Genomic DNA, 15343 nt, shown 5'->3' on the forward strand with positions numbered 1-15343 from the left:
CACAAGATATTCACACTAATTACTTCAGAATTGAAATTTGAAAATTATGATAAATAATAATATCAACTGAGGTTCTCCATGTTATTTATATAATTCCGTTAAGCTAATCTCAATTGATTAAGGTGTGTTCAAATCCTGCCCACCAGAAAGAAAAAAAAAAAAGAGAACATTCTTCTTTCTTTCACAAACTAGAATGATTCTAACCATCATAAGTTGACTCGGTTTAGACGAATATAAATCAAAAGGGTTTAGAAGGAATGAGTTCAAACCCCATAATAGCCACCGATCTAAGAATCAATTTCAATATAGTAGAGTCATATGGTTGTCCTATGAAATTAGTCGAGACGTGTGCAAGCTAACCTGAATACTCGTAAATATTATTTAAAAAAAACTACCATGATTCTATTAGGTTATAAATCAAAAGTGCATATATGTTGTCAATTTAAAAAATATCAAAATTGAAGAACCACAAGATACAGCGACTAAAAATTTTTCTTCCAAGAAAAGAAATCGTATTTCAACTGTAGGAACTCATTGGTAAGTTGGGAGCAGGCACCTTCGAATTTCCAAGCACATCCTCCAACTCCTGCAGCAAAGCAATTGGTTATATTGATTTATCTGTATTGACACCGGAATGTGCATAAATGACTTCCGAACTGTGAGATAACGTCCACGAGACCACCATAGCCTCCGACTGCTGCGACCTGAACCGACAAATAAACCATCCTAGAGTGAGAGAAGCATAGAGGAAAGATAACCTAAGCAAGATCCTTGAATTCATAGCATATCATTGACAAGTTATCTCTTAGGACTTCAATTTAAGGCTTGGATGAAAGTCCAAGGAAAATGAAAGGTCGAAATAGCAACAGATTGTTACATGATTGAATTTGTTGCTCATTTGGTAGTAGACTATATAATGAATGAGATTACACGGATATGCATAAAAACAAAATGGAACACCATTTTAGTTGCTCTTCTAAGTTCTAATCTTCCCATAATGTTACGCTAAAATTGAGAGAAATGAAGAAGTTCCAGAGGACAAAAGGAATCAAGTTAAACATACGCCAGATGGATGCAAGGCAACTGAAAAAGCTGACTGAGGGGCACATTGTATTTGTGAAAGAATTGATCCATTTACGTCGAACCGGGTTAGTGATGGCTCTGCTCCAATGCCTAATATCTGGACACGGAGAGACAACAGTAACATACAATGGTGTCAGAATAATCTGATCTAACACAAGATATACTAAGATAACAATATTTGACATATTCGTGCTCTTAGATAACTTCTCGCAGGCTCATGTCGTATAACGGTCATGTGCATGCTTCTTTAACTTGTAAGTCAACAATAATTATGCAAAAATGAGTTTGCTGTTGCGCTAAATCATACAAGCAAGTAGGAAATCTTATATTTCTTGTCTAATGATCAAATGAAAGATGAAAACATGATGACAGATTCCTGAGCAAGACCAAAATGCAGGCTAGTGTCACTTAATTAAAAGTATAACCAGTTCAAGAAGGAGAATCACTCACTTGATTATCACAAAAAGCCATATCCTGCATTGAAGAACGGGTCAAAGTTTTCGAAATGAATTCAGAAGACGGAAGGTTCCAAACTGATAAACTCCGACCGTCAGCACAGGCCTAAAATAAAATGCAGCAGATGTAAATATCACTCCATTATACCCACCAATTCAGCAAGAGAAATATTCTCAGGAATGAAACCTAGTCAACCTTTCACCTATGATTTTTTCATCTACTAGTCCATAACACGGACCATGCATGTAAAGTTCTAGTTGTATTTTGCTATAAGAAAATAAATTTTATTAATGAGTTCAAATTAATGTCACCAAACTATATAAATGAAATTAGTTTATAATTTAATTTTATATTTATTTATCACGAGGGAAACGAAAACTAAGATTTGTTTTATCCAGTATCAAACGCGAGCTACAAGAAAATAGAACACCTTTAAAGAGTATCAATACCGTCACATGAATCATAAATGCATGAATATGATATACCAAAAAATATGTGGTTCCTAATGAATAGGGGTAACAGAGCAACTTTGCCACCCACTGCCACTAAATCACCACCCCCAAGTCAAACGGGTGCTTGTTGTTACACCGGGGGCCGTTATACTAGGTGCTAAAGCATGTGTGTTTTGTATCAATTGAGCAAAGACGGGTTGTAATTGTATAGCAATAACTGAAAACATATCTTGGGACGCCCTGAAGCATTCCTGGTATCATTATGAATATTATGTATTAAATTAATACTGATTAATAAAATTACCTACTTAATTGTTAGAGTATCGGAATGATAAATCTGACATAGTTTTTATCACCCCATTAATAAATTGGTTTTTTATGAGTATTGTATATAAATGATTTGACTGAAAACAAAGATTTTTTAGTTATGGATGATTAGTATTACTTGTTTACAACATTAAAAAATTTTATTGGAAAATCAAAAGGTTTATTAATTAGTATATTATAGTCCCAAGGAAAAAAATGATCTTTCTATTCTAAAAAAATAAAAGACAAAATGGAACCATACAAAAAAATAGTAAAATGAAAAATACAACATTTATATTATATTGTACCATTTTGAATATTCTTTAAAACCTACATTTATTTAATTGAAGGGAAAAAAATAGATGAACAAAAAAAAGTACTAAATTAGATTTCAAATTTTTAAGTAAAATAAGTAAAGAAAGTTAAAATGGGGACAGAAAGTTCCTCTCCTATAACCCAATATATAGTTGAAAGTGCCGAATTTGCTTGAGATGGTCTCTGGTTTGAAGATTAGTATGGAGAATAAGTCAGCTAAAGTGGGAGGATTAACAGAAGGAAATCTGAATAAGTAGGATTTTTGGAATCCAGTGGTGGATCCAAACAACAAAGTAATATAGAGCCATTACCAAATATTTTCCTTCAAGAAGAAAAAAAGCTTTTCCAATTATTAAAAAAAAAAAGAAGAAAAATAGCTTTTTTTAAGAATGATGAAGAATAGAAAACAGGCCAAATAACAAAATAAGAGCACAGCTGCAGAAAAACTCAAATCCAAATCACCATGGAGGAATATACTGATAATTAAGTAAATACTCACCAACCAGCTTTCACTTGCATCAAGAGCAATGCATCTAATACATGAGAAGTGCCCTTTCAGCTTCTTATCCTTCGCTGGGTCAATTACTTGGATGCACTTTCCACTCTTGCAATCTGGTTTGATAGTATAAACACGTATAAGATACCTTAAAATTCATATACTTATACCAAAAAATCTCCCAACCAAAATTTACTGCTAAGAAAGTAGAGACTATAAGCAGATTGACAGACAGATAGTCAAAGAGAATTCGAACCCCGTGGTCTCTTTGAGAAGTTTTAACCACTATAGTCTATAATAAACTATGTTCCTGCTCAACAACTTTACGATTTTTAAAATAGAATTTAGCATTAAATATGCTACAAGTGCAGGTAGGAAATGATTGAAGTTGATGCATGGCCTTCTGCTTTAGACATATATATTATAAATAAATAATTTACATACCCCATATTCGTGCTGTACCATCTTCTGAACCAGTTATGATCTGAAATTCAAGGTGTGAAAACAATAAGGTGGAAGTACATGAAAAGTATAGTTCAGAAAACTAATGATGGTCACATGTTTCGAAACATAAAACTAAAGTCTAAAGCCAAAAGCTTTACCAAATGAAGCCATAATAATTAATTTTTTGAAGAATTGGACAGAAAAAAAAATAAAAATTAGTGTCTTCCCTTTTGGCTGCAGGACTTCATTAGTAGCACCTAATCGGTATAATACTAATGCTTGGTGGCAGAACATGGAGAGAGTATTAGGCAAACAATCTCACTAAATCTCAAGAATTTCATGCTTTACACTGATGCTCAGGAGAATCCCATACTCTACTAACTGCATACCAACTATTAATTAAAGATAAAAGTCGTTGACAGAGTAACAGATTCACAATTCATGCACTTACAAGAATGAGGAAATCGAGGCTGGAGGCAGTAAATGAGATGATGGGGAGATGCCATAGAAGTTAGTTAGAAGACACATCTTCCAGCAACTATGTGGTGAGTCAAATTACTTAAGACTCAGGTTGTGAAGGATAGTGGGGTGTGTGCGTGTTGGGGGGAGAAGTTAGTTTCTGAGGAGAGTAGGAAGTTCTCTTTGCCGTAGCATGGCGCCTGTTGGCGCCGAGGACACAAATTTAAGCCATCCGTGCGACGGTGCGCACGGGAGGCCAGCGTGTGCCCCCACCCACAGCAACAGAGGGTTGCGAGGGGGGATATCAATATGCATATCTACCATGTGAAAAGGGTGCTTGTAATTTTTATTGAGTCACTTTATTTGTTGTGCTTTGTGTTTGTGTCTCATGACGATGAAGTAACTAAGGATATGCATCTACTAGGTTTCCTATTCCCATTTATCTGTGCCAGTGTACACCCTTGAAGTAACACTCCTTTCCTATTCATTACTAGTTTACCTGCCTGGAGGACGACCGCACTGAAGACAAAAGAACAAACTATGCAGTCTAAACAGAATTCAAAGAGGGTCGAGGTAGAAATGGAGATCGAAATCTATTATAACCAAGGAAAAGAAGGAAAGACGTACTTGGTTGACAGTGTTCCGGGCAACTATACAATGCAAGTAATCAGAGTGCCCCTTAAAAACCATTTTAATTTTACAGCTCTCCTGAAAATTTTAAATACAAAAGGCAGAAACTATGTAAGTTTTAGGAAGAACTTAATTATTCGCTGTAAAAAATCCGATTGGAAAGTTTACAATTAATTACACTCATCCACCTCAAAATACACATACCAGATCCCAACAATACGCACAAGAATCTCCAGCAGCAGAAAAAATGGATCCACCCTGTAAAATAAAACAAGATATCACCTCATCTTTTTTCCTTTTTTTTTTTTTTTTTTTTGAGGACTAAATTAGCAACATCAGCGTCATAGAATAAGTGGGGAAAATAACAGATCCATTAACCTGGGCATCAGTAGCAATTGCATTATTTTCGGGGATTGGAGAAAGAGCACCCCAAGGACCTCTAGAAGACAGCAATAAGATACATTTAAAAAGAATGAGTAATAAAGATGATCAAGTGCACTAAGAAAAAATAAATCCATATCTATTCTATAGTCTACTTTTTTTATAAATATGAGATAAGTCAAGTATAAAGTTACATCGTAAAGTCTATATTAAATTAGGTGAAACATAAGTCATAAAATCTATAGAAAATAATAAAAGCATCTCTGCATTATATGTTAACCATCTTCCAAGCGTGGCTGCTGTATTAAGAATCTAGATGATTACATAAAGTTCTAATTAAGAAGTCAAAAGGACAATGCTTGAGAATTGAGATTGATCTTCGAAATGGAAGGTTCCAGATGCATAAATCAAGTATTAACGTTTGTTTTTTATTCATAAAAAAAATTAATAATTAAAAAAATAATATTAGGAAACCATAAAAGCAAGGCAAACCAGTGTTCTCCTTTTTGTATAATATTATGAACGGGATATTAAATTGAATAAATGCACATAGTAGAGTGTATATATTTTTTGGCAACCAGCTCATTTTGAGAATCCACCAGGTCAACTACAGGTTGAATAAGAATACTAAGAAAAATTAAGGAAAAAATATCAAATATTTGTGATTAACCTACTTGTATTGAGGATTCGTCAGGTCCATGACAGGCTCAATATGACTACCTGGAATAAAAAGAAAGAAAAGAAGAAATTATAGCAACTATAGCAATTAAAACAATACACCAAGTCAAAACCTAAATTTTAAAGGAGTGAGAAAACAACAAGAAAATAGAATTTCCAAACAGCCAAAGAAACCTATAAAATAAAATGCAGCCCCTGCTCAAGGGGTCACGAAACCTATAAAACTACAGATAAGAGACGATAAACTATTACCTTGGAAATAAATAGGCATCTCTATATCAGTACATTCTCTCCACCTCCATCCTCGAATGTGACCATCGTCCCCACAGCTATAAATGTTGTGCACGGCTAATCAGATATTTTAATCAAGACCAGTGCAAGTTTTCCATGCAACTTGCCGTTTAAGTTTACATGCTGTAGGTATAATTTTATTATTTAATCAAAGCATTTAGGGAGTCGTTGAAGCTCAAACAAGTACAAGTCAAATAAATTTAAGAAAAATATGGGTACAGACTTTAGGCAATTTATGTATTAAAGATCCAACAAGTACCTAATGGATTCATCATCTAGAGACATAGTCATGATGGGTCACCAACAAAAGAACTACTAAGCAGAATGGTCGAACTTGGCATGTTCTTGCATTTTGCAAGAAAATCAACCGGAACTTAAACTTAGTTGAACAGTGTAGAGCACAAAACAACCAATCGGTCTCAACTGTATTCTGCTCCAACTGGTTCTAAATTTCTGAAAATAACACTAAACTAATTCTAAACCAAACTATAATGTTGCCTCATTATTAAGTTAGTTAATTAATAAGTATACAAATTCATTCATATTTAAATTAACATTAGAATCAGCATCGAGATAACTGAAAAATAGCCAATATCTCACAAGAATATGGAACAATAAAAAAATTGTCAAGAAATGAAAGAGAAAAGAAATCATCTAACAAGTGTAACGTCTTCAAACTATTGTAGTATTGAGAGAGAGAGAGAAACCTCAGTAATAAAGTATTGTCGCCACTATCGTAAAATTTGACATCATATGCAGGCCCATCATGCCCTTGAAGGAAGCAATGAGGCTCTGCTGCCAGAAAACTAGAGTAAGGCACAAAGTGAACCATAAGTACAAGTTTGCAGCACGAAATTTAGAAATGAATTGAGAACAAACGATCAAATGGACTTGCCTTTTAGCATTGCTATAACCAAAATGCTGAAACAGGCATGAAAAAGAGGTGTAATCAGGATAGGAGTTTGAAGTACTAAACTATAAAGAAATACAACACACGACATACCTAGTCCAGAACTACTAAATTACCAATCAAGAAGAAAGAGGAACTTTTCAGTGATCATAAAATAAACCTCGTAAGATGGTAAGTACTGAACAGCAAATACACAAAAATTAACTTCTTTTGCTTCATTAATTAAATATCATTTGAATCAATCAATTGTAAGAAGTGATAAGTACTGGGCAGCTCGTGATAAAATTTTGAGATGGACTTGGGCGATCATAAAATAAACCATTAAAACTAAGTTTCAATTTGGAAATGGAAAGAATTTGAATCCTATAATCCTAATTCCTTAACAATTTGATCGACCTTTATAACATCGTGAATATCTACATTGAGCACAAGTAACAACTATGAAGCAATGAATAAGAAAAAATAATGAACCTTTCAAAGTCAAATCCAACTACCCAGAGAAGCTCTTTGGAGGAACTTCATTATGGTAAGTCTGATGTCTCTTTGGATGTCCATTAGTTGGGTACGTCCTATATCCACTCTTCCAAAGGTTCTCAATGTCCTACGAAGGACCTCCTCTCTCTCACTCTCGATGCTCATCCTTTTAAGAGGAATAAGATCCTTTGGTTGCAGCTAGCTATAGCATTTTTGTGCATTTGTGGATTAGGAGAAACAATAGTCTGTTTAGCCACTTTAGAACCCAACGACACAGAGGTACAATCTATAGAACATATCCTGTTTAAGGTTGTAATAGTCTCTTGAGCCACCTTGAAAAGTCTTTTGACTGTTTTTTGGACAATATCATTCTTGCTCCTACTTGATTCAAGTTTTGTGATTATTTCCGTAATTATCATTTAAGCTCTCTTCCTGCCATTTAGAAGAACTCTTAAAATCTTCCTTGGCTTCAAACTTCAATTTTTCCTCCCCTCCCTCTTGTAATCTAATTTATTCAGTGAAATTAGTTTCTTATCCAACAAAAAATAAAAGAAAATACATCTTCCAAATAATCTGGACAAAGAAGCACTCGAAGAACCTCCTTAAACATTCCACACCGTTCAAATACGGGTAGAAAATAAAAATGAGCATAAGATTAAAAATAATTTAGAAAATTACCAGCTTAGAGATGCAGGAAGCGATAGAATAAGAGGCAATGGATCCATCACTGGAGGCGACCACGATTGTCTCGGGACCACCATTTAAAGAGGGAGCCCATGCAGTTCTGAACACAGTCCGAGTTTGCACCTCTCTCTCCTTGAAAATACTCTCTCTGTAGGCATCTTCGTCCCAATTCGTCGCGTCCGCTGACATTTGACTGGCGCTTGCTATAGCTCCTTCTCCAGTATCTCAAATATTTGCTTAGAACGAAAATGACCAATCTATGAACTCGGTTGCGACGGTCTTAGCACCAGTAAATTGCGCCGGACGATCAGAAGACGGCTTGCCGGAGGAATTTAGTAAATCAATTGCCTGAACTGAATCGTGAGGCCGATGAATGCAGTAGGTAGAGGGCAATTAACAAACGACATGTCGCAGCGAAAATTATTTTTACTGAAAAAATAATTTGTAAAAAATATTTCTTTTATATACTAGTCTAATTTCCCCCATGCTAAAAGAAATGAGACTTTTCGTTTTAAATATTGTTAAAAAAATAAATAATTATTTAAATATAATTATTTTTTAAAATATTGTATATTTTATTCTCCATGATATTGTCCATGAAAATGCTTATGTCGAGTGGAGCTTAGCTAATACATGATGATGTAGTCTCTTTTCGTAGGAACTCTCTTGGCATTCCTCGAGTTCTTTGCAGCAATTCTATTGGTTGAGGCTATAGTTGGCTGGTTTTAAGTGACAGCATGTGGGCGAATCGATGGAATATAGAAGTTTGCGTGATTGATGTTTCTCAGGGTTTTTGACTTGAGTTGAGGCGATTGGATCTTAATCTCTAAAATTACTTAACTATGTCAGACAGTCATTTAAACAAGGTCCTATCTCGCGTCACGTAAAAAAAACTATAATATGTTTTAAAATAGTTTAAAAAAAATTTCACAGTGTTAAAAAAATCCAAAAGAGGGTTAGCTCCACATTTTAAATCATTAAAGATTAATGTATTATGTAAGGAAAAAAACACATAAAAGATATTTTTTTCTAATTTGAAATTAATTTTAATGAAACGAATTTTATTATTTTTTATCGCTAAAGTCAAATATAACGATACAATTTATTTAATTGGTCAGTTAACAATGTATGATTTTATTTGAGCAGTCGTGCAGAAGAGAAAAATTATCGGATGAGATGTGAGCATGATATTAGTTATATTTCAATAGAAAAATTGATTGATTTTTTTCTTAACAAAATAAATTGTTAATTGAATAAACTTATTTATATATTTATCCTTAGATTACAAAAATATTATGGCAACTTAAGCATATCTAATTGACCTGCTTAAAAAAAAATCTAAGACTGTTGACCTCCCTAACCCATCCCTATTTAATTATCCATCCTTGCAAAATTGTATGAAATTTTATGATCTTCCAATAGTGTTATTTTTATAAATTATAAATTAAAATTTAATTGTAGATCTAAATTTACATTTAGATGGTTAAATTTGTAGGAGGAATCTGCATTTGAAAAAATAAATTAACATTTTATAGACATCTTGTAATTCATAATACAACAAAATTCAAATTATAAATAAGTCTAAAAAATAAAAGGCACAAGAGAATTTAGAATAACAAAGGATTCCATCTTTTTTTAAAACATCATTAAAAAAACCATAATGATATATTCGATTTTGTCATTTAGTGATATTTGTCATGGACAAATAAAAAATGCATGTTAGTTTCGAGAGGGAGAAAAGGAAGGTGACGATTAGACAGAATAGGACATGGAAAGAGGAACATATTCCCCATCCTAATCTTTATTTAGGTGACAGGGACAAAATTTTATTCAGTTCCGTCGGGCCAGACCTGTCCATGAAAAAAGATATCCCTTACTAACATTTAGACATTTATATTTTTTTCGAGAATGTTAAAGTTCAAATTCTTATGCTAATGTTATAAAAAAAATAAAAAATAAAAAAATATTTATTGGCTATATGATTTTGAAAGATATTTAAAGTATATTGTTTCATTCAAAAATTAAATTAGAAAAAGAAAGAAAGAAACCCTAAATTTGAGTGGTTAATGGAGCAAGATTGAGGCCCAAATCAGAAAGGAACGAAGGCCCTCCTCGCGATCATCGAAAGCCCATCGGCATCTCCAATGCCGATTTTGATAGAGTAGAACATCAGCCAGCCATGTTATTAAAGTAGAAAAGAAGAAAATTGGACTTTGAAGAAAAACAAACAAACAAATAAAGAACCCTAATAGCCATTTTCGTCTCGCAACCAAATTCCACCTCTGCGGTCAGGATCTGATGCTCTCTCCCCACAAGTTTCTCGCCCACCTTATTCTCTTCTTCAGGTGCCACTCCTCTCATTCCAATTCATCATATTGTTTCATAATCTGTCGTAGATCTCTTTTCTTTTCCTTTATTTCGTTTCCCAGAAATAGATTTTAGGATTTGTGAATTGTGTTGTAGCATTGGAAGATCTGTTGATTGTTTACTCTGTTTTTGTTTATTGAGCTCCTGAAGATCACTCGAGTTCAGATCCTCCCACCTAGTTCGCTATTGATTTTTCCTTATTTGACTTTGAAATTTCTGTTGTGGGAGGGTTTTTTATTCGAAGAATTTTAAAGCTTGAAGTTTGTCAGGTGACTCGGATCGATTACAGCCATTGATTGTCACGGTTAAATTATTCTGTCGAGATGGACGATAACAACACTTCTCCAGGATCTCCAAAGGAAAACCCAGACCAGGAAAACGAAGCAGGCCAAGTCACCAAAGACGATGGCTCATTGGAGAGCATGGTTCGTAGGATTCAAGACTCCATGTCCATTGGAAAAAGGCACAAATTCTGGGAAACTCAACCTGTTGGGCAATTCAAGGACGTTGGGGACTCTAGTTTGCCTGATGGGCCAATTGAAGCCCCAACCCCATTATCTGAGGTCAAACAAGAGCCTTATAATCTTCCTAGTTCCTATGAATGGACCACCTGCGACATGGATTCTGATGAGACTTGTTTGGAGGTGTACAATCTCTTGAAGAACAACTATGTTGAAGATGATGAAAACTTGTTCAGATTCAACTATTCCAAGGAGTTTCTTGGATGGGCTTTGCGGCCTCCGGGTTACTTCACGAGCTGGCACATTGGTGTTCGTGCTAAAGCTTCGAAGAAGTTGGTTGCTTTCATCAGTGGCGTCCCCGCCAGAATTCGGGTGCGCGGCGAAGTTGTGAAGATGGCAGAGATCAATTTCTTATGCGTTCATAAGAAGCTTAGGTCCAAGAGACTTGCTCCTGTTATGATCAAAGAGGTCACAAGAAGGGTTCACCTGGAAAATATATGGCAGGCAGCTTACACGGCTGGAGTTGTTCTTCCAACTCCAATAACCACTTGCCAATACTGGCATAGATCTTTAAACCCGAAGAAGCTTATTGATGTCGGGTTCTCGAGGCTTGGGGCGAGGATGACGATGAGTCGAACCATAAAACTTTACAAGTTACCAGATTCTCCAGTTACCCCAGGGTTTCGAAAGATGGAACTTCGCGACGTACCTGCTGTTACTAGGTTGCTTAGGAACTACTTAAGCCAGTTTGCTGTTGCACCAGATTTTGATGAAACTGATGTAGAGCATTGGCTTCTTCCAAAGGAGAGTGTAGTGGACAGTTTCTTGGTTGAGAGTCAGTATTCTCGTGAAGTCACTGACTTCTGCAGCTTCTACACTCTCCCTTCATCAATTCTTGGAAACCAAACATACTCCACCTTGAAGGCCGCTTATTCATATTACAATGTCTCCACCAAAACCCCATTGTTACAGTTGATGAATGATGCTCTCATTGTTGCAAAACAGAAGGATTTTGATGTCTTCAATGCATTGGATGTCATGGAGAATGAGTCCTTCCTGAAGGAACTAAAATTCGGTCCGGGCGATGGCCAACTGCACTATTACCTGTATAATTATCGACTTCGGCACGCTTTGAAACCTAGTGAACTTGGGCTTGTACTGCTATAGTTGGATTTGTTTCTGTTTTGATTTGAACTGTGAACCAGAGAAAGATATTGGTCATTTTTTAATGGTGGCTAGGATTGAAGATGCACCCTTTCTTTATTTTGTTCTTCTGCGTCAACAGCAAAGCACTAAGCACTAAACTTCTGGAGTATGAGAGAAAAAAAAAACTTTGCCGGATAATGTATAATGTTCCGCAGATCATTTTTACTTGTGCTGGCTTTTCAATTTCTGTTTTGTACTATGGACAATTGCATACATTTTGCTCCAGCATGTGCTTTATTTGCCTGTTCACCTGTTGGTATAATCAGATATCCATTCCAGGTTTTTCAGTAGAAACATGATAATTTGATCTTCAGTAGTGGACAGCAATTGTTCAAATGAGTCATGTATATTACTAATACAATTTTGTCAACAAAAAAGGTGTTTAAATGGATGATCTTATACTAATACTATTAGATTTAACTTAGAAGCTTCATATTCATTAAATCTTTAACCTTCAAGATGTAACAAGTCGATCATGTGGTTTTTTGTAAGGATTTGTGTGAAGGTTTTGAAAATGTTTAAATGCTAATTTGATTCTTGAATTTTCAATTTTGGTTTTTTACTTTTAATTAAAATGTCACTATTTTCAACGCTGATTTTGTTTTAGTTTCTATACCTTTGAATGGTTGGTCCATGTAATTTTAAAAATGACCATCTTGTCTCATTTCACACTTTAACTCATTAGTATATCAAATTTTTTTTAGTGGAGTTTCCATTTGTATATAAAATTTGTTTTAAAAAGTTACAAATAAATATTAAAATGATCGTTTTTTTAAAGCACATTTATTAAAGTGAACTTTTTAAAATATAGAGATTAAAATGAATAAAAGTTAAAAATACATACTAAAATAAATCAAAATTGAAAATAAATGGATCAAAATAGCATTTAAACTGTCTTGAACACTATTATGGCAACGGGACGAGCCACGTTCCAAAATAGTATATTTGGTGGGGGATGGATAGTATTGTCACGATTATACTTTTAGCCAACACTTGCACAAAAGTAGAGTTGCGAAAAAACAAAATTCCAATTGAAAAATTGACTTTCACAAAACTGAATTGACCATTCAAAAAATCTTCAAAACTGACTAAAAGATGGACAAAATCAAACTCGAGCCAAGCTTATTTATGAACTTGTGAGCTGAGATTCTTCCGGTCCCAGTGAGTCAGCTCAACCAACCAACTCGGTCGAATAAATAAGCTTCTACACTTTCAAGAACATGGACTCGCATCCAGCTACCCAAATTAAGAGAAAAAAGTTTAAAAAGCTCTTTCATGAGCCTGAGTTTATATCCAAGAATCTAACTGAGAAAATGAAGTCATCATCTAATCATAACAAATCGCTTCTTCTGAAGCACCCCATTCATTTCGTTCGCAACAATTCAACTCATGAGCTCCCTCCACCGAGCCTATCCGATCAGGGAGCTTCTAGGCTCTTCTAAGATTAGTAATGAGCTGATTAAAGCAATTCAACTGAGTAAGCCAGCTCCTAAGCTTTTCCATTAACAGTTTCATTTTCTTTATAGAGAATGAGCTCATCTCAGCACTTCTGCAGTTCAATCCTTGACCAAGGCGCAGGCCTTGGCACTCAGAATCCAACTCTACCAATCAAAGGCTGTAAAATGTCTCTACTCAATAGGAATTTATGTTTAACAACTAGCTATCATACCTCAGCAGACACAGCAATCACCTCAAAGACAGTCAATAAAACGAGTAATGATGAATTTTCAATGTGCTCCCAAATATTCCAAATCCATCCAACTACTTTTCTTCAGATTTTCAATTTAGGAAGGCAGTCAGAAAGATGATTTCTATGGGAATAGGTTTATGGAAGTTGGCACAATTTTACCTGCTTTATATCCTAAAGAATAAATGCTGTCTCCCCATTTTCGTCAAAGTTGTCTTAATGTGACATACAAGTTCATTATTATCTCTTTAAATTATTATTACTTGCTTGCTCTCTGTCAGCACCGCATTGGTCACACATGATACATTTAACTATAATCCTACTTTGATCAGTATTCTTCCTTTATTTATTTACTTTTACATGGTCTAAAGAGACAGCTATAAGCGAAATTAATAATCCCCCACTGGTAAAACACATTATTTAATGGCACAATCAATATATTGACTATACAAAACTCCCCAAGATTTTTGTTTAATTCTTTATCAACATTACGTCAATAATACATCAAATCTATCTCATTATATTCTAGAAATACCTTATCCAATGCTCTGACGATTGGGTTTCTACAATCCACTTCCTGTAAGCTTCAGTATTTTAAAGCTATACATTAAAGGTTACACAACACATTAACATCCTACTAATTTTTGACAATAGATACTAAGAAATCATATAATACTATGAGATCAGTAGAGGGTACAAAAAGCTTTCCCAAAAAAAAAACAAAAAAAAGTGGAGAGGACAAGGCCTGAACATTGAGGACTAGAACGATTATTGTTCTTCCTTTCTTTCCTTTTTAACAAATGAAAAGGTATTAGTATCTTTAAAGGATTAACAATTTTATTGCAACAACTTCATAAAGAACATAAATTTTGGATCGGATCCAATTGACAAGTATAATCCAGTTCCCTGACCTACCAATTCCCATTCCCCACTTCACTCCCCAACCAGTTGGTGTAAATACTTTCAAGCAGAACCTTAGGAGAGGGAGACCAATAAGAGTTTAAAGCACAAGCTTATTATGTTATTTTAATACGGAACGCAAGTAACCTTCTCCATTATAAATATCAGTAATTAGTGTTGCCCTTATATGCAATCAGATCAACCATCCAAATTTCTGTTTCTGTAACTCCTTATCATCCTTCTCCAGTGGAACTTAATGGTTGAAGGAAACTTTGCTCAACAAACAGCAGGTAATCCTTGTCTAAAGTGTTAAGGAAGGTGACAGAAGAGAGTGAGCACGCATGATTATTTTCTTGCATGTTTGCTCGTGCAAGATATTCTGCGTGCTTTCTCTCTTTCTGTCACCAGTCTTTACCGTATCTCAATACCAAGTTTAGGCTCTCTCTCTCTGTCTCTCTCGCCCTATTCATATAAATATATATATATGATAACAACAGCCTCTTATTTCCTTTTCCCACATGGTACATGAAGATTATGAACAGTTTGATCATTTTGGTTTCAGTAGCACAGTTTTTTCTTCAATACTTCATGATACTTTCTGATTTGAACTGATTTCTTTATCAAAATCACTACCAACTCCCTTTTATATATGAGAAGCGATGT

General features: G+C 34.6%; 2 protein-coding genes across 3 annotated transcripts; one reads left to right on the forward strand and one right to left on the reverse strand.

Annotated features, from left to right (window-relative positions):
* Positions 1-356: 356 nt before the first annotated feature.
* Positions 357-8479, reverse strand: DWA1 (DWD (DDB1-binding WD40 protein) hypersensitive to ABA 1). Its single transcript, XM_088124978.1, has 13 exons — positions 8054-8479; positions 6887-6912; positions 6699-6797; positions 5953-6029; positions 5697-5742; positions 5020-5080; positions 4846-4899; positions 4639-4719; positions 3553-3592; positions 3112-3224; positions 1534-1644; positions 1064-1180; positions 357-704 (listed from the first exon to the last, which is right to left on the reverse strand). The coding sequence occupies exons 1-13, from the start codon at positions 8246-8248 to the stop codon at positions 615-617; spliced, it is 1110 nt and encodes a 369-aa protein (XP_087981104.1). The 5' UTR covers positions 8249-8479; the 3' UTR covers positions 357-614.
* Positions 8480-10245: 1766 nt separating this feature from the next.
* NMT1 (myristoyl-CoA:protein N-myristoyltransferase) lies at positions 10246-12387 on the forward strand. 2 transcript variants are annotated; one of them, XM_022291975.2, is made up of 2 exons: positions 10246-10404; positions 10696-12387. In XM_022291975.2, the coding sequence occupies exon 2, from the start codon at positions 10750-10752 to the stop codon at positions 12052-12054; it is 1305 nt and encodes a 434-aa protein (XP_022147667.1). In that variant the 5' UTR covers positions 10246-10404; positions 10696-10749; the 3' UTR covers positions 12055-12387. The 2 variants fall into 2 exon arrangements, with proteins under 2 accessions (XP_022147667.1, XP_022147668.1); XM_022291976.2 differs by having other exon boundaries at positions 10247-10404; positions 10716-12387.
* Positions 12388-15343: the final 2956 nt, after the last annotated feature.

Source organism: Momordica charantia, assembly GCF_013281855.1.
Source record: "Momordica charantia cultivar OHB3-1 chromosome 6 unlocalized genomic scaffold, Mcharantia_2.0 BLBB01000006.1, whole genome shotgun sequence".
NCBI classification, from domain to species: Eukaryota; Viridiplantae; Streptophyta; class Magnoliopsida; order Cucurbitales; family Cucurbitaceae; genus Momordica; species Momordica charantia.

Coding starts and splice junctions, on each gene's coding strand:
- DWA1 (XM_088124978.1), bottom strand. CDS start 8,248: ATGTCAGCGGACGCGACGAATTGGGACGAAGATGCCTACAGAGAGAGT. Junction 5,743..5,952: donor GATGCCTATTTATTTCCAAG/GTAATAGTTTAT, acceptor TTTTTATTCCAG/GTAGTCATATTGAGCCTGTC. Junction 4,720..4,845: donor GTGCGTATTGTTGGGATCTG/GTATGTGTATTT, acceptor TAAAATTTTCAG/GAGAGCTGTAAAATTAAAAT.
- NMT1 (XM_022291975.2), top strand. CDS start 10,750: ATGGACGATAACAACACTTCTCCAGGATCTCCAAAGGAAAACCCAGAC.